At 53.4% G+C, this 20,935-nt stretch overlaps 1 protein-coding gene across 1 annotated transcript; it reads left to right on the forward strand.

Moving 5' to 3' along the window:
* Nucleotides 1-1,106: 1,106 nt before the first annotated feature.
* TMEM143 (transmembrane protein 143) lies at nucleotides 1,107-20,702 on the forward strand. Its single transcript, XM_044256984.1, has 8 exons — nucleotides 1,107-1,244; nucleotides 1,597-1,837; nucleotides 3,183-3,287; nucleotides 11,414-11,608; nucleotides 12,444-12,574; nucleotides 13,816-14,095; nucleotides 18,821-19,010; nucleotides 19,621-20,702. Exons 1-8 carry the CDS (start codon nucleotides 1,222-1,224, stop codon nucleotides 19,833-19,835), a joined length of 1,380 nt encoding a protein of 459 aa, XP_044112919.1. The 5' UTR covers nucleotides 1,107-1,221; the 3' UTR covers nucleotides 19,836-20,702.
* Nucleotides 20,703-20,935: the final 233 nt, after the last annotated feature.

Consider the following 20,935-nt stretch of genomic DNA (forward strand, 5'->3'; position numbering starts at 1 on the left):
AGGTGTGGGCTGAAGGAGCTGCCAGGGGTCCCAGGAATGGGGGCATGGGGTAGAGGGTTCAGGGGGTCCCCCAAGAATGGGGTTATGTCGGGTGACGGGTCTACTAGGGTTGAAGGGGTTGGGGCTTGGGGGTGAAGGGGTCACCGGAGGTCCCAGAGGTGGGAGTACAGGGCGAGAGGGTGGCTGAGGGTCCCACAAATGGGGTAAAGAGTAAGAGAGCTCCTGAGACTGGGGTCACATCTCTGACCCAGGAGCCAGGGAGCTCATTCTAAGGACTGTACTCTCTGGGTGAGAAGCCACGGATAGGATTTTCCAGGGATTAGGGGGTACCAGAACATAGGTCAGAACCCTTGGGAGGTCTGAGCCAGAGGAATCCCTTTCAAGGTTTGGGGTGACAGCCCCCATAGTGGAGAATCAAGACATCTCAGGGTGTATTTTAGGCCGGCCTCGTAACTTGGGGTTATTTTCTCAGGATAAGGGCCTCCCCTTAGAATCGAAGTCCATCTTCCTAAGAGTGCATTTCCTCTAGTTGGGGGGAGGCTGGACCTTAGATGTGTGGGGAACATGGGCTCAGAACGGAGCTCTCCCCTCAGAATTACGAGGTCACGCCCCAGGTACCAGGCTACCTTCTTAGAATCGGAGTCTCCCCTTTAAGGGCCTGGAATGGGGGTGCTGGGCTTGGGGGTGATGCTGCCTGACAAAGGGCCACCCCTACTCTGGAGGCCCGGTCTTCGTCACCTGAAGGCCGGCTGTTCCTTCCGCCCACCCTCCCCTCCTGGTCTCTGGCGCCGCCTCAGCCTTTTGGTTCCGCTTTTTCCCGCCTTTTCGCTCCTCCACAGCTGATTGGCTGCGTCCAAGTCCCGCCCCCGCACTCAGGAGCTGACACGAGTCGGGGCGTGGCCTGGGCGGACGTTGGGCTGCCCGCCGTTGGCTGGCCGCGCGCGGGAGTCCAGCCCAGCCCAGTCCTCCTCCGAGTCTCGCGCCCGCTCCGCCCCCTCCCCTTTGAAGCACGCCGCCAAGGAGACACTTCCGCTGCGCATGCGCCGCACTCAAACAGGGCTAAAGAAAGGCCCGCAGATTGCGCACGCGCAGTTGAGATAGGGCGTTAGGGGAAAGATAGACGGCTTTAGATGACCCAGGCTTTGCGCATGCGTCTTACTGCAGGCTGAAGCAGAAACTGGGGGACCCAGGACGCCTTCCTACACATGCGCAGGAGGCTCAATGACAGTCGAGCGTTGGCTAAGGTGAGGGAGAGGGCGGAGGATTGCATGGCCGGGGGAGGGCCGCCCTACACCCCCTATGTAGCCTTTCCGAGCATCTCCTATGCTCCTAAGATCCACCTGCTGCCTAGACCCCGCAGAAACCCGTTGTACCACTATAGGGTCTCTGGGCCCTTAAAACGCCCCAGGACTCAAGACTTCTGACCCCTGCCTGCAGTTCGGGGCCACATGAGCAATGTGGGAGGGCACAGGCAAGACGCGCTGCCAGACGAGCAGCTGGGCTCTGCGCCCTGCCTGGGGAAGGGACGGCCCCTGCAGGTGGGAGGGTACGGTTCCTCTAGATGACCTTTGACCCCTGTTCATTTCCCTTGTTCAGGCTCCGGGGAAAGGGTCTGGCCATGCTGCATGTGACCCGGGGGGTCTGGGGATCCAGGGTCCGGGTATGGTCCCTGTTGCCTACGCTCCTCGGGCCCCCCCGGGCCCTGTCGTCGCTGGCGGCCAAGATGGGGGAGTACCGCAAGATGTGGAACCCCACGGAGCCCCGCGACTGGGCCCAGCAGTACCGCGAGCGGTTCATCCCTTTCTCCAAGGAGCAGCTGCTCCGCCTCCTGACACAGGTACCGCCCGTCCCGGGTCCGAGAGCCTGGGGACTACGGCTCCCGGCAGGCATCGCGGTGGCACAGCCCTTCGTGCCATAGAGGGCTGTCCTGGCGCCTCCTGGGAGTTGTAGTTCCGTTCCCTTTCTTCTCCCGGGTAGGCGTGCAGGGACAGACCTGTGAGGTGCTGATATAGAAGCAATTCCGGACTCTCGCTTGTTCTAGGGCCTTGAGCAAGCCCTCTCTGGGGCATGGGTTTTCCCTCTGCAAAATGGGTATAATAATCATCCTCATCATTACTATTACTACCATGTAATAATAATTATTATACTAGCGAAAATGTCATCATAATTATTATCACACTGTTTGAGTTCTTACTGTATGGCACAGTGCTAAGCATTTTCCACGTCTTGTTGAGTCATCAGAACAACCCAGTAAGAGAGAGACTACCATGGTCCCTATTTTACAACTGAAGTGACTGAAACAGGTGAGGAGAGAAAGTGACTTATCAAGGTGATGATGTTGTGGCCCAGGTTAGAACCAAAGTGGCCTGACTCCAGAGCAGGGTAAGGACTGTGATCTCTTGTGAGGCATTAGGCACCTGCTGCACTGAGGGCCCGGCTCCAGAGCTAAGCTCTTCCCTACTCTCATCATCCTACTTGTCATTAGTGAGGATTATCATTCATTTATTTAAAAATTATTTATTGAATACCTCTGTATGTACTAAGGTCAATGCTAGACTTTATTCACAAGCACACACGTAGGTATCAACACACACAAACACTATGGAATTGCATCTCATTCTCACCATCACTCTCTCAAAAAGAGGGTGTGGTCCTCTGTTGCTGATGAGGGAACAGGCTCAGGGAGGTGAAGACATTCATCTAGGGCACGGAGGTAGGAAGCATAAAGAAGTGGTTAAATATGTGTGTTCTGGAGTCAGACAGGCCCCGATCAGAGTCTCAGCTTCTTTTCATACAAACACTGTGGCCCTCAGTGAGTGACTTCCACTGAGCCTCAGTTTCTCCTTCTGAAAAATGGGGGGTTAAATATAATTCCATCCAGCCCTGTACAGCCTCTGGAGGGTGATAGACCAGCGAGCTACAGCTGGTACACCATCACTGTGTCAATGTCAGCAAGTGAGTGTCAAAGCGGGAACTTGACCTTCTAGCTCTTTCCGCTGTTTTCCATTACACCGGGCTGTCTCAGTTTCTTGGTCAGTAAAATTGGCTGCCCCCCCTACCCCAAGCAAAACAAAATCTTTAAATTAAAACCCAGATCATATGGACTGCCAGAGAAAAAAATCCCACCCCGAGAGGAAACGGGAAAGAAACCTAACGAGAAGTTTTGCCTCCTGAGGTAACAGGAATTCCACTCCAGCCCCAAGGAGAAGGCAGCTTTAGCTGATTTTGCAGCCCACGTGGACTTCTGCACCTTGTTCCACTACCACCACATCCTGGCCCGGCTGCAGGTGAGGACCAGGTCCCTGGCACCATCCTTGATGTGCCTGTTTGCTTATCTGTTCATTCAGTAAGAATCCTCTGAGTCTCTCGTTGGAACCCAGCCCTGCTCTAAGCATCATTGAGCAGACAGATGAAGCCACGTCCCTGTGGAACTGAAATTCTGGTTGGGGAGACAATGAATGAATGAATGAATGAATGAATATGAAATAGGATGGCCCAGAGCCGTAAGTGCTGTGAAGAACAATGAAGCAGAGTAGTGGATAGGGAAGGATGACATGAGGGCCTGTTTTAGACTAGGGTGGTCAGGGAAGCCTTCTCTGAGGAGGTGACAGTTGAGTGAAGACCTGGGTGGAGACACAGAAAGAGAGCCCTATAGATGTCTGGTGGCAGGCAGCGGGGAGTATTCTAGGCAGAGAGAAAAGCAGATACAAATGTCCTGGGGCACAGAGAGTTGGGAGAACAAGGCAGGGAGCCCTGTGGCTGGAGGGCAGTGAGAGAGGGAGAGCCGGCAGAAGATGAAGGCAGAGAAGGGTTGGGGGTAAACTGTTTCCTTAGGTGATCTGGCAGCCACGGGAGGGCTCTGAGCAGAGGAGGGACATGTGCTGATTTAGGTGCTAACGGGATCCTTCTGGAACAGACTATCGGAGGCAGGGAGATCTATTCAGAGTCAATTATGTTTGTCCAGGTAAGGGATAATGGCAGCCCCAGCAAGGGTAATAGCTGTGGAAGTGGGGAAAAGTGGTCAGATGCTGGTAATGGGGAGATGGCATCAGCATTAGGCTGGGCAGGCAGGCGGTGAGGGAGAGGAAGAAGTCAGGGGGGGCCTCCAGCAGTTTGGGCCCGCTCCCTTGGAAGAATGGAGCTGCCATTTACCAAGATGCGGAGGACAGAGCCGGGGCGGGAGGCAGATCTGCAGGGATGACGCGAGCTCCGTTTTGCACTTAGGAATCTGAGATGCCTATAAGACAGCCAGATGGAAAGATGGACCCAAATGTGGGCTCCGGAGGTCATGGGAGGGGTCTGGGCTGAGCAGCATCCCCTGGGAGCATTTAGATTTTGCTGATGAGATCAATAGGGGGATTAGTGGAGCCCTGGGACATGCCAGCCTTGAGATCAGGAAGGGGAACTGGACCCGGTGAGGGGGACAGCCAAAGAGCAGCTAGACAGAGAAGTGGAACCCCAGGAAAGGGTGATGTCAGCAAGCTACATTCTCACATCCTCCCCCTTCCACTCCCAGGATCCTGGTGAGGGGTGGCAGTGGGGAGGGGTCCCTGAGACAGTGATCGGCCTCAGTGATTTTCTCTGTGTGACTCACTGAGCTCAGAAAAGCTGTTAGGCTCACAGTAATAGTTTATTACAACAAAAGGATAGCGAACAAAATCAGCAAAATCAGCCCTGGGGTGGGGTTCCAGAGAGGCCATGCCACCTTCCTGCTGTCTCTCCCAGAAGTGTCTTACAAGATGACAATTAGTTCTCTCACCAGCAAGGTGGGATAGCATGTATGGAGTACATTGACCCGCCAGGGAAATTCACCTGAGCCATGGAGTCCAGGATTTTTTTTTTAAGATTTTATTTTTAAGTAACTTATGCACCCAGTGTGAGGCTCGAACCCCCAGCCCCGAGATCGGGCGTTGCATGCTCCAGTGACCGAGCCAGCCAGGCGCCCCAGCTGGGATCCAGGATGGTTACTGAGGGTTAGTCAGTGCTGGCGTGGCCAGCCTTAGCTACTCAGTCACCCTCGAGGGCCATGAAACTGCTCCTCCGTAGCCAAGGCCCCTACCAATAATCACATTGTTAGCATAGACTGGCTGCTGTGGCCCAAGGCCCCGGGGAAACCCAGATCCTCTTAGCAAGCAAACATTTCCAAGGCCTTAAAAGTAACCCAGGAGCCAAGGCCAGAGGCAGTCCTCTGGAACGTGCAGGGTTTGGACTACCCAGGCGTGTTGAGCCCACGCTTACTGCACACTGCCCTGACACGTCCCCTCTGTGCTTTGGAGGGCAGTGACAACAGCCCCCTGCCACTGAGCACGCACTCTGGGTCAGGCTCACGGACCCCTTCCTATGGCATCGAGGGGCAGCTGCCATCAGCCCCATTTACAGATGCAGACACGGAGGCTCTGGGAGGGCCTGGCCGAGCCAAGATCTGCATCCAGGTCTAGCTGCCTCCGAGCCCTAGCCTGGGGTCTGTGAGAGGCAGTTTTTGTTTTTTTTTTTTTTAAACTTATTTAGAAAATCATCTTATTCTATAAACAGTTAAATATATGGAAACACAGAACACATGTAAAATGAAGATGCATATTACCACTGCAGCAGGAGATTTTTTTTAAAAAAGATTTTATTTATTTTACAGACTGAGATCACAAGTAGGCAGAGAAGCAGGCGGGGGGGGGGGGAAGCAGGCTCCCCGCTGAGCAGAGAGCCCGATGCGGGGCTCGATCCCAGGATCCTGGGTTCATGACCTGAGCTGAAGACAGAGGCTTTAACCCACTGAGCCACCCAGGTGCCAAGAGGCAGGAGATTTTAAACTGTGACACTAAGAGGGGAAGGGAAGGGTGGGAACAGAGACAGGTGGACACCATGGGGGACCTTTTCCTGATGACCTAAGTCCCCTGAGGAAGCCGCCCCTGGGCAGGCAGAGAGCTGGCTATGTTGTTTATCAGCCCGCCAGTGACCTTGACAGGTGACCTCTCTCTGCACTTCCTTTCCCTTATTCATCCTTGAATTCATTCAGTGGGTATGTATGTACATATTTTAAAGATTTATTTATTTATTTATTTATTTGAGAGAGAAAGCGAGCAGGGACAGAGGGAGAGAGAGAGTTAAGCAGGCTTGACTCTCAGCTCAGAGTCTGACGTGGGGGTCGAACTGACGACCCCCAGATCACGACCCAAGTGGAAACCAAGAGTCTGATGCTCAACCGGCTGAGCCACCCAGGCTGCTATCCTTGGCCTTCCTCAGCTTGTAGACAACAACAGTCCAACCTCTGTCTCCCGTCTTCACGTCACCTTCTTTGTGACTCCGCTTGTCCTTTTCTGTCTCTTATAAAGGACATGCTCATTGGATTTAGGCCCTCCCTAATCCAGGATGATCTCATCCTGGGATTCTTACCTAATTAGACTGGCAAAGACCCTATTTCTGAATGAGGTCATATTTTGAGGTTCCAAAAAGATGTGAATTTTTCGAGGATACAGTTCAACCCTCTCCACCCAGTTAAATTTGAATTTCAGGTAACCTATGAATAACTGTTTTCTTTTGCAGTAGAATTATGTCCTATATAATACAGTCCTCAAATATAAAATTGTTAATTGTTGATCTGGAAATAAAATCTAAGTTGGTGTACTGCATTTAATTTAATTTAATTTTTTTTTTTCTAAATCTGGTAACCTAATTAAGAAGAAAAAACAAGCAGGAATGTTTTGCAATTTTAGGTAGAATAGTCAGGGAAGGCCTCACAGAGAGGGTGAATTTGAGCAGAGACCTGAAGGAGGCAAGAGTGAGCCAAGAGATCTCACACAGATCTGTGGGAATGGTAAGCGCAAAGGCCCTGTGGCAGGAGTGTGCATGGTGTGCGGGAGGAACAGCAAAGAAGCTGGGGAAGAGGGCCAGAAATGAGAGCAGAGATGGGGCATGGGGCCCAGATTCTGCAGAGCTTCTTGGTGAGCACTTTGCTTTGACTCTGAGTGAGGTGGAAGCCACCAGAGGGCTCTGAGCAGAGGGATGGGAGCTGGCTTCAATGACAGCAGGTGCCCTCTGGCGGCTGCCTGGGGAACAGACTGGGTTGGGTCTGGAGGATGTGTGTAGGGGGACCAGTGCCCAGGCCACTGCCACAGTCCAGGGTGTAAGGGTAGCTCAGACCTGGGGCGAGAGGGGGGTGGTAGGGGCTGGTGATGAGAAATGATCAGATTCTGGATCTGTTTTGAATGTGGGGCCACCAAGATTTGCCAGTGGGTTCAGTGTGTGAGAAATAGAGGAGTTGGACGGACTTGGCCTCTTCTGAACCGGGTGAGGTGGCAGGAGAAGCAGGTCTGAGGAGTTTCAAGACTCCAGTTTGGGAGGCAGTGGGTTTGAGAGGATGCCCATCAGATGCACGCGTGCAGGTGTCAGGAGGCCCATTTGGACGTCTGCCGGCAAGCGTTGATTGGGGCTCAGGAACGTCAGCAGCAAATTCATGCATGTACCTTGCCCTCAAGGAGCTGAACTTGAGTGGTGCGGACAGGTGGAAGTCAGGTGCTCTCCTCGATGAGTGGATAAATTCAGACAGTGAACTCACTGGGCATGGTTCATAGCAGCAGATAGCAAAGCTGACCTTGGTTTCTGTACCGAAGTTCGTGTGCAAATTGGTGAAATGCACTCCTTTCTCTTGACTGGTGCTGCATAATATGGTAGTTGCTATCCACATGTGGCTGTGTTTAAATTTGAGATCATTGCAATTAAATAAAATTTTGAAATTCTGTTCTTCCATTGTATTCACCCCATTTCAAGGGCTCAGTAGCCACCTGTGACCAGGCTATTGGATGGTGCAGATCTTGATGTTTCTGTCATTGTCAGCAGTTCTGTTGGATGGTGTTACTCTACATTCTTTATTTTCATCTGAGAGAGTGACAGGATAAATGTATATGTCTATTGCATCTAAAATGGTGCTCATTAGATCTGGCACATTTGTACAGTGCCCAATCTGCCCAACCTCACAGGGCAGCTCTGCTCAGCCTAAGGAGCAGAGAATGGCTCTTTGAGAGTGATAAGGGAACTGGAATGTTGTAGAAGAATAGGACTTAAGTAGTGGACAGGGAGGGGGGCAGGAAGAGTCTTTTAACAGCATGTACAATGTCCCTGTGCCTGGAGGAACTTACACCAGTGTGGCTGGTGTTGAGCCACCAAGGAGGATTGTGGTGTTAGGTCCTCTGAGGCCTTGCAGGACACAGTACAGAGCATGATCCTATTTTCTGAGGGCAGTAGGAGCCTTGGAATGATTTTAGCAGGAGATCGACATAGTTAGAAGTGTAATTCCTGATATAACACTTCTTTGCTGTGACCTTGTGCAGTTACTTAACCTCTCTGTGCCTCAGTTTCTATCTCTGTAAATGAAGGCAACAATAGTACCATGTCACATGGTGAGAACAACCTGCTTCAAGCAGTCCCTGGTGTGTAGAAAGTTCTATATAAATGTGCACTATCATTTATTACTGTTGTTGTTATGGTTTGATAGAATCTTGGCTGCTGTGTAGAAAGCAGATTGTTGGGAGTGGGGTGAGGGGATGTGGGGAGACCATTGAGAAGGCTGTTGGACTCCTCCAGGCAGGAGGAGCAGATGGGGGTGTGGATGGGGTAGGGCGAGGGGGGTGGTGCAAAGTGGTGATCTGTTTTGGAGGTAGAGCCAGCAGGGCTCATTGCGTGGGGGAAGGGAGTAGCAGGGGTCACCTGTGACATCCAGGGGTCACCTGTGACATCCAGGTTTCTGGCCCGGAGCCGTGGGTGGAGATGGATGGGAGGAGTCCAGAAGAGAATTTGGCTCTCAGCGGATGCTTGATGAATACAGATTTCTCTGTCCTCTGGCTATGAGCTTCCCTCCCCCTCAAACTGCGGCTCAGTCCTGGCAGTGGAATTTCTCAAGGTCACTCTGTGAGTCCGAGAACTTGGCCTGTGGGACCTGAAGGGCTTCTGGCACAGGCCCCAGCGTTGGGCCAGAGTCCTGTCCTCGGGCAGCACGCCCCAGCCGTGGGAGTTCACTCGGAAGGGGACTTGCTGAGGCTCAGCTGTCCTAGCTGTCCTGTCTCCCTGCTCAGTGGTTTCCATGGCCCCGGGCCTTCCCCACTCCAAACTTCTGCCCGGGAGTTCTTCCCACTTGGAGTACCTCTTTCCTTCCACTAATTCAAAATCACACCTAGCCTAGACAAGTTGTTCCTTAGGGCTACCTGTCCTGCGACACACAGAGTACTGGGCTTCTGGACCAATAATCCCTCCATGAGGTTCACTATATAGTCTGGGACAAGTCACAAGTCATCCTGAAACCAGCAAAGAGCCTAGGTACACAGAAACTCCCTCCTGCATTCATTCACTGAGTCAGCATTTTTTCTTTTCTTATGGGCAGGGGAGGAGGGGGTTGTGGGTATATAAAATGAAATGGGCAGAGCAGAGGCCAGTTTGTGGGGGACCTTGGAGGTGGTGGACAAGTTCTGGTATTTATGCCACTGTGGGGGGATTGGAGGGGAGAGGTTGCGGGATCTGTTTCTAGTCTGAATAAGCTCTTTGAGGAGAGCGATTTGGAAGTGGTGAGAGAAGAAGCAGGAAGAACAGAAGCCCAATGCAGTTGTTGGGGCAGGAGGAAAAGGTGGCCATGGAGATGGGGGAGGGGGCAGATGGATTCAAGGGCAACTCAAGGGTCTAGCCTGTGAACTTGCTAAAGGGTTGGAGAGGGTGGTAAAGAGAAGGAAGGGATCAAGGGTGCCTCAGAAACGTCTGATCAGAGCGTCTGTATATTCGGGTGATACTATTTCCTTTATTTATTTATTTTTAAAGATTTTATTTATTTATTTATTTGTCAGAAAGAGAGAGAGAGAAAGCACACATGCAGGCAGAGAGGAAGGCAGAGGCAGAGAGAGAGACAGGCTCCCTGCCGAGCAAGGAACCCAATGTGGGATTCGATCCCAGGACCCTGGGATCATGACCTGAGCCAAAGGCAGCAGCTTAACCCACTGAACCTCCCAGGCATCCCAGTACTATTTCCTTTAGAGAGAAGGCTGGTGGAGGGGAAGGAAGAAATGAGGCACTCTCCTCTGGCTGGGTTAGCTGTGAGATGCCGTTTCCAATGAGAGGTACGGAAGAGATCATTGACTATGACTGTCTGATGCTTGGGGTGGAGGCCAGGGCTGGTTGCCAGAGGAAGAGGTCTGGGAGAAGAAACTCAAATTTATTGGAAGATGTGGGTAGAAGGACATGACCTGTGGCTCGACATGCTGCATTTGAGGCAACTGACATCCCACAAGGGATATCAACTGGAGAGTTTGCTTTAGTCAGTATAAAGGCTTAGCTGCTGTAACAAGCAGACCCCATGACACAGTGGTTTAAAGGAAGCAGAGAGGGATGCCTGGGTGGCTCAGTTGGTTAAGCGACTGCCTTTGGCTCAGGTCATGATCCTGGAGTGTTGGGATCAAATCACACATTGGGCTTCCTGCTCAGCGGGGAGTCTGTTTCTCCTTCTGACCCTCCCTGCCCTTGTGCTCTCTCTCATTCTCTCTCAAATAAATAAGTTAAAAAAAATCTTAAAGGAAGTAGAAGGGGACGCCTGGGTGGTCCAGTCATTAAGTGTCTCCCTTTGGCTCAGGTCATGATCCTGAGGTCCTGGGATCGGGCCCTGCATTGGGCTCCTTGCTCAGTGGGAACCTGCTTCTCCCTTTCCTACTTCTGCTGCTTGTGTTCCCTCTCTCACTCTTTCTTTGTCAAATAAATCTTGAAAACAAAAAACAAAAAAAAAAAACAAAAAGGAAGTGGGGGATTATTTCTCTCCCCCTTCACTATCCAGTGGCAAGTGGGCCAGGATTCCAAATGAGGTTATTATTATTCTAGGACCCAGGGTCCTTCCTTCGTGTTGCTGTGGCATTCCTTAGAATGCTGTCTCCATCTCTGTGGTCAAAACTAAGCCAGGGGCAAAGCCGTGTTTTCAGCCAGCAGTTGAAGGAAAAGAGTAGAGATGTAGGGGAGCGAGAAGTGAGGGGGAAGTCGGACCTTCTGCAGCCTTTCTGTTCACGGTCCGTGGATGAGACCTGCCTTCTGGCCACATCTAGCCTCTGGAGAGACTAGGAAACATACTCTCCCTCTGCATCCTTGTATCCTTCTTCCCCTCTGTTACTGGGGACAGATGCTCATGTCCCGGAACTGGGTATCAGGTCTGGAAACTTGGAGGACGGGTCCAGGCTAGAGATGTGAAGTTGCCCAGAGAGACACAGATTTGCAGAGCGGTGTTTAAAGGGATGGGAGTAACGAGGCTACTAAAGGTGAGCGCGGTGAGCGCGAGGAGAGAGAAGGGGAGAGAGCCCAGCACAAGCCCTGGGGCACCCCATTCCCTAAAGGGTGGGCCGGGAACCATCCCTCATGCTGTGCCCTAGCCCATTTTTCTTCTCTCTGACTCTCTTCTCAGGCGTTGTATGACCCCATCAACCCCGACAGGGAGACCCTCGACCAGCCTTCGCTGACAGACCCCCAGCGTCTATCCAATGAGCAGGAGGTGCTCCGGGCTCTGGAGCCCCTGCTGGCCCAGGCCAACTTCTCCCCGCTCTCGGAGGACACCCTGGCCTACGCTCTGGTGGTCCATCACCCTCAGGATGAGGTCCAGGTGCCTGTCTTCTAGGGGAGACCCGGAACTTCCAGGAAGCCTTGGGGCAGCATGGAGCCTTTGGGAGGCAGAGGCTGCTGGGAGTTGCCCTGACCACAGGGTGTGAGCCCACATAGCATTTTTGGTGAATTAGAATGCAGAACCTCTTTCCCAGTCACGGCACTGCCATTTGTTGGAAAAGTATCATAATATATGGATCTTCCTAGGACTAGAGCCTTTATCATCATCTTCCAGAAAGCTGTAATAATAAATAATACAAAACGCTCATCCTTCAAGTCAACAAAATGAAAATAAAAATTGTAAAATTCCAAAGTCCCCCATTTAGTGATTTTTAAGATACACTTATTTTTTCCAGAGTCATATTTTGTCTGAAATTGGGATATGACTTATAAGTGGTAGTGTGGCATAGTTTTAACTGACAATATAATTCTCCTTCAGTTGCTTCATAAAATAGTGGAATATCCAGTTCACAATTATTGCAATATATAAATGTGTCAGAGTAACATGCTGTATACCTTAAGCTTACAGTGTTACATGTCATATTTATTCAATTTTAAAAATGGGGTATCTTAAAATCAGTGTTGTTTTAGATTCTCAGAAATGTGGTAATAAAAATGACTTTGAGGTAAATGATGCCATCTTAGATAGTATGCCCTTGTGCAGTATACAACATGAGCAACTGTACATGGCCATCCTGTCTAGACCCATCCCGGATGATGATAAGCCTGGGAGAGAAGTGGAAATCATTGAGGGGAGGGGCATCTAATTCTAGTAGCCTATGCTCTCACCCTTGCCCATGCTCAGCTGCCTCTGCTTCCTTTGTCCCCCTTGTCAGGTGACAATAAATTTGGATCAGTATATCTACATGCAATTCTGGGCCCTGGGCCAGCGAGTTGGGCAGATGCCCCATAAGTCCAGCGTGGGCTCCAAACGTGGCTTCTTCAGCAGGTCACCCCCCGCAGAGAGGTGAGGCGGCCCTTGTTCCCCAGCTGCAGTGAAAGGGAGCAAGGTTAGAGTCGAGAGGGGACTGACAGGTCAGTGTCTGGATTTGGGTATCGGGACCTGGGAGGGGAAGTCAAAAAAGGGGTGGGGAGATCATCCAAATGCTGCCCTTTTTTCCCCTAGGGAAAATAAGAACTATAGTGCCCAGGGAAGAGGAAGGGTAGGGACACTTCTCCCATTTTCCATATGAGGACGGCTGAGGCTCAGAAAGAGAAGGACACATTTTTTTAAAAATGGCGCAGCCAGGATTCTGGTGAACATTATATTTTAAACAGAAACTGCTCTAATACAGAGCAGGGTGAGGAGAGGCAGATCTCTTGGGCCTGTAAATTACCCAGCCTTTCTGGAAGTCAGTTTATCAAATATGGTCATGAATCCAAAAAACCAAACCAAAACAAAAAACCTAAAGACCAAAAAAAAAAAAAACCCACAAAAAAACCCAAAAAACAAAAAACCAACCCTCTTATCCCTATATACCCCTTAGTAATTCCACTTCCAGGAATCTATTCCAAGGAGATATTTATACTTGCAGACTGTGTGTTTAATTATCTGTCTCTCACATTGGACTAGAAGCCCCACAAAGGCGGAGACCGACTCATTTGGCTCCCTCTCCAGAGCTGAATAGCGCTCCCTGGCACCTCGCAGACACCCGAAATGGAAAGTAGAATTTGAGTTTGAAAAATAACCAAGGGGCACCTAGGTGGCTCAGTCGGTTAAGCATCTGCCTTCGGCTCCAGGTCATGATCTCCAGGTCCTGGGATCGAGCCCCAAGTAGGGCTCCTGACTCAGCGGAGAGCCTGCTTCCCGCTCTCCCTCTGCCTCTCCCCTTTCTCCTGCTCTCTCTCTCTCTCTGTGTATCTCTCTGTCTCAAATGAATAAAGAAAATCTTAAAAAAATAAAAGAAAGAAAGAAAGGAAAAGAACTAATGAAAAGATCAGCATTCAGTTCCCCATTCACCAAGTACCTAAAGCTGGAAGCCATCTATGTGTCCAATGACAGGGGATTGTGTTATTTTCGCTGATGCCCTGTTGTTGGACACTGGTCTTCTTTCTGAGTTTCCTCCCGTCCCCATTAAGCAGCCTTTATACTGAGTGTGTGACTCCAGAGCTAGAGAGTGTCCTGGGTGTTCGGGGCAGGGGGTCGGAGGGTGCTCCCCCAGAGTGATCTGACCACCCTGCCTCCCCCATCCCCTCTCTGTCTGGCAGGAGGTATTTCAAGTGGGTGGTGGTGGCCGCCCGTACCAAGCGGGGGCACCTGGTGCTGAAGAGCTTCAAGGACACACCCCTAGAGGGCCTAGAGCAGCTGCTCCCGGAGCTGAAGGTCCGCACGTCCACCACGCAGCGCGCGCTGCTCAACCTGACGCTTTTTGTCTCGGGCCTGGTGTTCTTCGTCAATGTGGGCATGGTGGTGCTCACGGACCTCAAGATGGCCACCTCCCTGCTGCTGCTCCTCTTTGCCATCTTCATGGGCCTGCGGGCATCCAAGGTGAGTGGCTGGCCGCCGGCGTGCCTATGCGATCCCTGCCTCCCCCTGTTCCTCCAGAAGCTGGGCCGCCCTGTGTTTCTGCTTCTTTCATGCATTCCTGACCCCTGTTGTCCTTTCTTCCTTCCTTCCCTCCTTTACTTTGTCATACCCACATTCCCTCCATCTCTTCCTTCTCGATCCTCTGTACTCTACACAACCTTCCGGCCGCTTTCTTAACGTCTCGGGGCTTCAGTTTCCTCACCTGGAAAACGGAGACAGGAGTGAGACCTGCCTTGTAGGGTTGTCCTGAGCAACACTGAGTTTGAATCTGGCTCTTCCATCTCCCAGCTATGGGACCTTGAGCAGGTTGCTTAACCTCTCTGGGCTTCAGCTCCCACATCTGGGGAGTGGGGATGACAAGAACCTGATTCTCAAGGTTGTTGGGGGATTGGATGAATGAAGACACAGGTGATGCTGAGAACAGAGCCTGACATATAGTACAAAATGTACCATATAAGTTTGCTGTTCTGATGATTATTATTACTAACTGGGCTATTGTTCTCTGAGTCCAGGCTTCCTCATCCTGGTGGGGTGGCATTATCACCAGGGGACCGGTTTTATAAATGTGGCCTCCTGAGCTCCAGCTCAAACGGACTGATTGGAAACTTTGGGACTGGGGCCAAGGAAACTATTTTTACCACACTCTCTTCCTGATTCCACTACATATGAACGCATGGCTGCCTCATACAGTTGCGCAGGTTGTTCACCATCCAAGGATTCGAGGCCGAGGGGAGGGCTGGGGGCTGAAAGCTGACTTGCGCCATGCGTGCTGACCTGAGGCTGAGTCGGCCCAGGGGGGTTGCCTTTTACCGATTCTCCCCAGGGCTGGCACCGGCCCCAGGACTGTGGACTGGTGTATGGCATCCATTGTACTTGATTATTCACTTGCTGGTTCATTGCTTTTCAAGCTGTTTACAGCCATCCCAGCGGGGTCTTAGGAGGACTGGTAATAAAGCCTACAGATAATAACCAGGCTGGGCTGGCTGAGAGGGTGAAGGGCCAGGGTGGGGTATAGGGGGTTGTGGGGTGGTAGCAACTCCCGCTGAGGACTAGGGGTCAGGTGGGATCTAAGGGAAGCTTTGCAAGAGGGAGGATTGAACCCAGTGGGGAAGAGACTGAACGAGTACAGCTTGAGGGTTCTCACAGGGCTGGAGTCCAGGGTACAGGGTGAAGTGAGGCCCCAGAGGGTGGCAGGGGCCTTGAATGCTAGAATAGGGACCCCGGGCTTTATCCACAGGGCAGCTCGTGGATAAAGTGCCACAGACAGAGTTTCGAGCCCAGAGGGAGTGGAGCCACCACAGAGGGGGTGGGGCTGTGAGCCCAGCGGCAGGGAGGCTGGTGAGGGGTGTCCACTGGTCTGGAAGGGGACCCAGAGGCCCAGCCCTAGGTGCACTTTGCATCCCACCTCCCTGAGGCTCCAGGGGGCTGTGGAGCCTCTCGGGCTCTGCAGGGTCCATGTTAAAAACCAGTTCCCTAGTTAATAAGTGCATCCCCATTGAATGTTTTCCCATGCTCTGGGCTAAACTCCAGTCCTTAAATGTGGGCCCTCTGAGCCTCCCTCCAGCTGCACACTCTTGTCCCCTCCTGTGTGTCAGTGTCTCCCAGGTATCTGTCTCTGGTGCAAACTCCTGGATGTCCCTACACCCTTCCCACGGACACCTCATCCCCTGTGCCCAGGATCCTTTTCCCCCAAACCCCCTTCTAAGGACTGGTCTCAGATCAGATGCCTGGGAGCTGATTTTGCGGCCTTGTGCACGTCCTTCTTTCTTCCCCTGCCACCCGCCTCCCCCGCCAAACCAAAAGCTCATTCGTTTCTGTGGTTTGCACAGGCAGCCCTCTGTCATCTCTTAGATTGGGGCTCCATGCTCAGCCTGGAGCAGGCCAACTCCAGAACAGCAGCAGCTGTGGGCACATTGCCCTCACCTCCAGCAGCAGCTCCCCACACCCACTTCTGGTTGTGGTTCTCATCTGTAGAGGGCCCTGTCCCCCCAGTTACTTGCTAGACCCATGGAGATGGCCCTTGCCCTACCCCCCTGTTTGTCAGTCCCCAGCCTGGCCTCACTGCCCCTATTCTGCACCCATCTTGTTCCCTCTGTCCTGGCCACAACCCAGGTCTTCTCAGCCTCCCCAGTCAGTCCCGTCCCAGATCTCCAGCCCATCCCCAGGGGCCCCAGAGCTGGCCCTGCTCCTTGCTCATAGCCTGGCCCCAGAAACCCTATTTCCCCAGCCTCACCCAGCACAGTCGTATGCTTCAGCTCCCCCAAAACATAGTGCTCACACCCCCTCCTGTTCCGCGCTCTACAGCTTCACTGCACTCCTCTCCCCTTTGCAATGCTGTTCCCAACCGAGGACCAAGGACTGAGATGTCCTTTCACCCCATTGGGCTGGCCATCCCCCGCTCACCCTTTACCCTCTGCTTGGAGGCTTCAGGAAACCTTCCCAGTGTGGGTGCGGACGCACAGACAGACTGCTGGCATGCCTGACAGAGGTCACAGTGATCACTGCAGGAGCCCGATGACACTGTTGCTCCTCTGTGGGACACAATGTCCACCCTGAACCTTGAGGATGAGGCAGCGAATGTTTTCTAAGAACAGACCAGGGGTGACTTGGCTTGTTCTGAGGCCTGGAGGCCTGAGAGAGAGGGCAGCTCAGGATAATGTTTGGGCTGAATTGGCTCATCAACAGGAGACGCATTGAGAGCAGGAGATATCTTCAGGGGCTGGGCCATGCAGGGCCTTAGCGTCAGGCCTGGGAGCGTGGACTCTCTGAGGGCACTGGGGAGCCATGGCAGGGATGTGAGCGGGGGAGGAGCAGGGTCAGCTCTGGGGCCCTGAGGAGACAAACTGGAAAGGGCAGGGGCAGGCGGGAGGAGGCCACGCACAAGGCAGTTTGCAGAGGGGATAGGACTGAGAGAGTCAGGGCAGGAGGACAGGGTTAGGGACCGACAGTTTGCCAAGAAGGGAACGAGGATGCTGCCAGGGGTCTGGCCTGGGACTGGGCAGATGGCGAGGCCACCCCAGATCTGGAGCACAAGAGAGGGGGAACTGGTAGGCTGGGGGGCGGTGAGGGGCCACGATGAGGATTAAAGGGAACACCCGGGTGGCAGCTGCTGTGTCCTCTCCAGGAAGAGAGGTCTGGCGTCATCTCCATGCCACAGAGCATGACCGGCCCTCTTCCTGTCTGGGAATTCAGCGGCATAAGCTTCGCAGAAAGACAGCAAACCCAGGGTGTGGTTCATCCTGGAGGGTCCCTAACACACGCAGTTCTCGCATCTCACCACCGCCCCCCCCCCGCCCCTCTGAGATGGCCATTCATTCCCACACAGGGACAGACACTGCCTGAGCGGGGCTTACGGCAAGGGAGAGCAGGGTTGTGCACAGCCTTGTCATTGGTCCTGGGCTGGTCATTTGAGCCATTTCCACGACTCTAAGGACTTCAGAGGCATTTCACCTTGGGTCCCCGTGTAAGATGGGCGGCAGACAGTACGTGCCTTTAAAAGACGGCACCTAGCCTGGAGTGCGGTTGAATATTCCATAGTAGCTAATGTCAAAATTCTTGTTATGGGTCTGGTGCAGTGCCAGGTGTCTCATAAACTTCTGGAACCTCATTTGACTGACAGCGCCCCCTACAAAGGACTTAGGTCTCAGCCAAGGGCTCACAGAGGGTAGGGGACAGAGTTGGGACTCCAGCGCCCCCCCCCCCCCCCCCGGCTGGCTTGGGGACCCAGTGGGCTTGAACTCATTTTGTGGATGAATGGGGCAATCAGAGTGGAAGTTTTAGTGTGAGCCCTGGAGGGCACCTGTGGGCTCTCCTTTCCCTCCTTAGGGACGCCAAGTTTGGGGAAAGGGGTCCAGCCAAGGAGGGGCAAAGGTGGGGAAGGGGGCTGCTCCTTAGTAGGGACCCCAAACTTGCCCCTCCCCGCATTCTACCCCATTCTCCTTCCCTCAAAGAAGCTTGGAGTATTTATTTCCCGTTAACACTTCTCTTGACAGTTTAACCTTTGAAACTTTCTATTACGGTAAATTTCAAGCAAATGCGGGAATAGAACCACGTGATGAGCTCCCGAGTCGTCGGCATCCGGCGTGTATAATTATACACAGTCAATCGGTTTTCAACTAAGGACCCCCTGCGCACCCACCGCTGGGTTATTTTGGAGTCAATCCTAAACATATCGCTTGGAAATACTTGAGTAGGTGTCTAAAAGATAAGGACTTAAAAAAAAATCGTCACAGAGAGTTCCAAGGCTAAAGCTCAAATCGCCCGGAAATCCTTGAACAAATCTATTAATACGTGCCTCAGATAGGCAAACCCGTGAAGCGGCTGCGTCGGGAGTGTGTGTGTGTTAGAAATACAAACACCCAGGCACTGCTCCTGGGGACCTGAACCCAGGAAGTCCCGGGAGAGCGTGGCAGAAGGTGGGAAGGACCCTCCCAGCGCTCAGTGACTGGGAGGGGGAGTGTATAGGTGGGGGCGTGAGGTCCCAGTACCTCCCGCCCTCCCTCCTCTCGCCTCTCCCACCCCCGGTCGCCTGGCTGAGGCTGCAGAAAGGACCATCCCAACACTTAGTGACTCGGGGGGGGGGGGGGGGTATGGGTAGGGGCGCGGGGTCCCGGCTCCTCCCGCGCCCTCCCCACCCCCAGCCACCTGGGCAGCCCGGCTGACCCCGCGGTGTGGTCCTGCCTGCAGATGTTTGGACAGCGGCGCAGCGTGCAGGCGCTGGAGCTGGCCCACATGCTCTACTACCGCAGCACTTCCAACAACTCGGAGCTGCTCAGCGCCCTGGCCCTGCGCGCGCAGGACGAACATGCCAAGGAGGCTCTGCTAGCGCACAGCTTCCTGGCCCGGCTGCCCCAGGGCGCGCGCGGCCAGCCAGAGGGTAAGCCTGGGCCCTGGCCCTGGTGGCCCTGCCCTGCCCTGAGGTCCGCCCCTTGCCCCGCCCCGGCCTTTGCTGCTCTGCCCCCATCCCATGGAGGCCCAGTAGTGACGTGGCCCCACCTGGAACTGACTCCATCCTGTCCCCACGGGGTCAAGACGGCCCCCTCAGCAGATGGGACTCCCACTCCCAGCCCCCGAAGCCAGCTTCTGATCTTGATGGACCTGGTCCCTGCTGGAATTCTGACCTTATCCCGAATAAGGGTCTTGGATCATCGGACTTCTGGAGTGGCTTGCCCTCCTTTGGTCCCAACTTCCCTAGCGCTCTGTCCAAAGGAGGGACTCTTGTCCCCTCCCAATGTGAGCCTCAGGTTGTCTCCTTTCCAACAGGACCCTCCCTGACTTGTCCCTAGATGACAGATCCAGAGCTGGACAGCCCCCCCCAACCCCCTCAAGGCCTTGTTCCACTTACTTGCTAACCTCAAGCCTACCCCTGGGTTTCTCCCAAACCCAGACCCCGCATGTTCCTTGCCCTGTGCCCTCCCTGCTGTCCCTTCCGGTCCTTCCAGGTCCCAGTTACCTCCTCCTAACAACACCTGCTTCTCTCCCCGCAGAGACCTCCCAGTGGCTCCAGTCCGAGGTAGAGCACTGGCTCTTGGCCCAGTCAGGCTGTGACGTGGCCTTCAACGGAACTCGGGCCCTGGCCCACCTGCAGGCCCTCACCCCCAGCATCGGGATGTTCCCACCCCCGGGTTTCCCCAAACTGGACCTGTTGTCCACAGTCATCTCCGAAACCCCACAGCCAGCACCCAGCAGTGACCAGCCCTGAGAGAAACCTCCGCCCAGCCCCGCTCAGCCACCTGGGGAGGCACTAAGCCCCGCCCCCACGATAAGCTGTCAATCAAAGCTACTACGCTTTGCCCCTCCCTAACTTTCACTCGCCTACAGGCAATCACTTCCGTTACACTGCACTCTTAAACAAAGCTAGCAGTTGTGACAGCCTGCAGTTGCTAGGCACCCCCCTGAACATCCAGTCAAAGCTTTTTGGCTCTGCTTCTAGGCCATCCCTTAGTCCCACCCCGCCGTGAACATCCAAACAAGGCTGGGCTGAGAAGGAGTGTCCGCCAATCACAGCTGTTCGGTGGTACAAACCACCAGGCACCGTGGTTAAAACTGTGCCTCCCGAGGCCATAGATCATCGTCTTTTTAGCCCGCTCCGGGCAAAACGCCCAACACGTTCACCAAGGCGGAGCCCCAGGCCACCGCCAATGGGAGCCGGTTAGCCCAGCTCTCTGGCCAACTGCCAGCTGCTGGGCACTGTCAGTTGTCGCCGCGTAGAAGCGACCAATCAGAACTTCTAAAGGAAACCCGATCTTTTCGTCAATTGCCGCTGCTCCTCAGGCAGGCTCTCCGGTCCGCTGCTGCTCAGCTGGTCCAGGCTAAAGGGGTTTGAGAGCCTTGTTTCAGGCAGAAGACTGGGGGTCAGGAGGAACCAGAGACCGTCCTCACTCCCAAGACTCGTTTCCACTCAGGCCCCAACAACCTCAGGTGCCTTTCCTGCCCAGGTTCCTCACCCTTTCTGCAGAAACTACCTCGGTCTGGATCTTTCTTCCACCAGTGGCCTGTGCAATATTTATTGGTCTGTCAACTTCTGCCCTGTCCCCTCTCTCAAAGGAATAAATCATGTTTAATAGCTGTGGATGCGTGGGATAGCTGCAGGGGTTGAAGAGAAGGAAAGCGTCAGAATCTTGGAAAGAAGAGACTCAATCTTGGGGGGATGCATGTGGGTGGGACCTAGGCAGAGAAGGCTGTAGTCCTAGGAAGAGACTGGGTTCGCAGTTGGTGAAATAGACTGGCTGTGGGTAACAGAAGAGGATCTGAGAGAAGATTTGGTTCCTGAGGAGAGGCCCTGGTTCCCCAAAGACTGGG

The sequence above is a fragment of the Neovison vison genome, chromosome 7 (genome assembly GCF_020171115.1).
Source record: "Neovison vison isolate M4711 chromosome 7, ASM_NN_V1, whole genome shotgun sequence".
Classification (NCBI taxonomy): Eukaryota; Metazoa; Chordata; class Mammalia; order Carnivora; family Mustelidae; genus Neogale; species Neogale vison.

Excerpts from the sequence above, each read along its gene's own strand:
- TMEM143 (XM_044256984.1), top strand. The coding sequence starts at position 1,222 with ATGACAGTCGAGCGTTGGCTAAG. Across the intron at positions 3,288-11,413 it reads ACATCCTGGCCCGGCTGCAG|GCGTTGTATGACCCCATCAA; the intron begins GTGAGGACCAGG and ends CTCTCTTCTCAG. Across the intron at positions 12,575-13,815 it reads AGGTCACCCCCCGCAGAGAG|GAGGTATTTCAAGTGGGTGG; the intron begins GTGAGGCGGCCC and ends TCTGTCTGGCAG.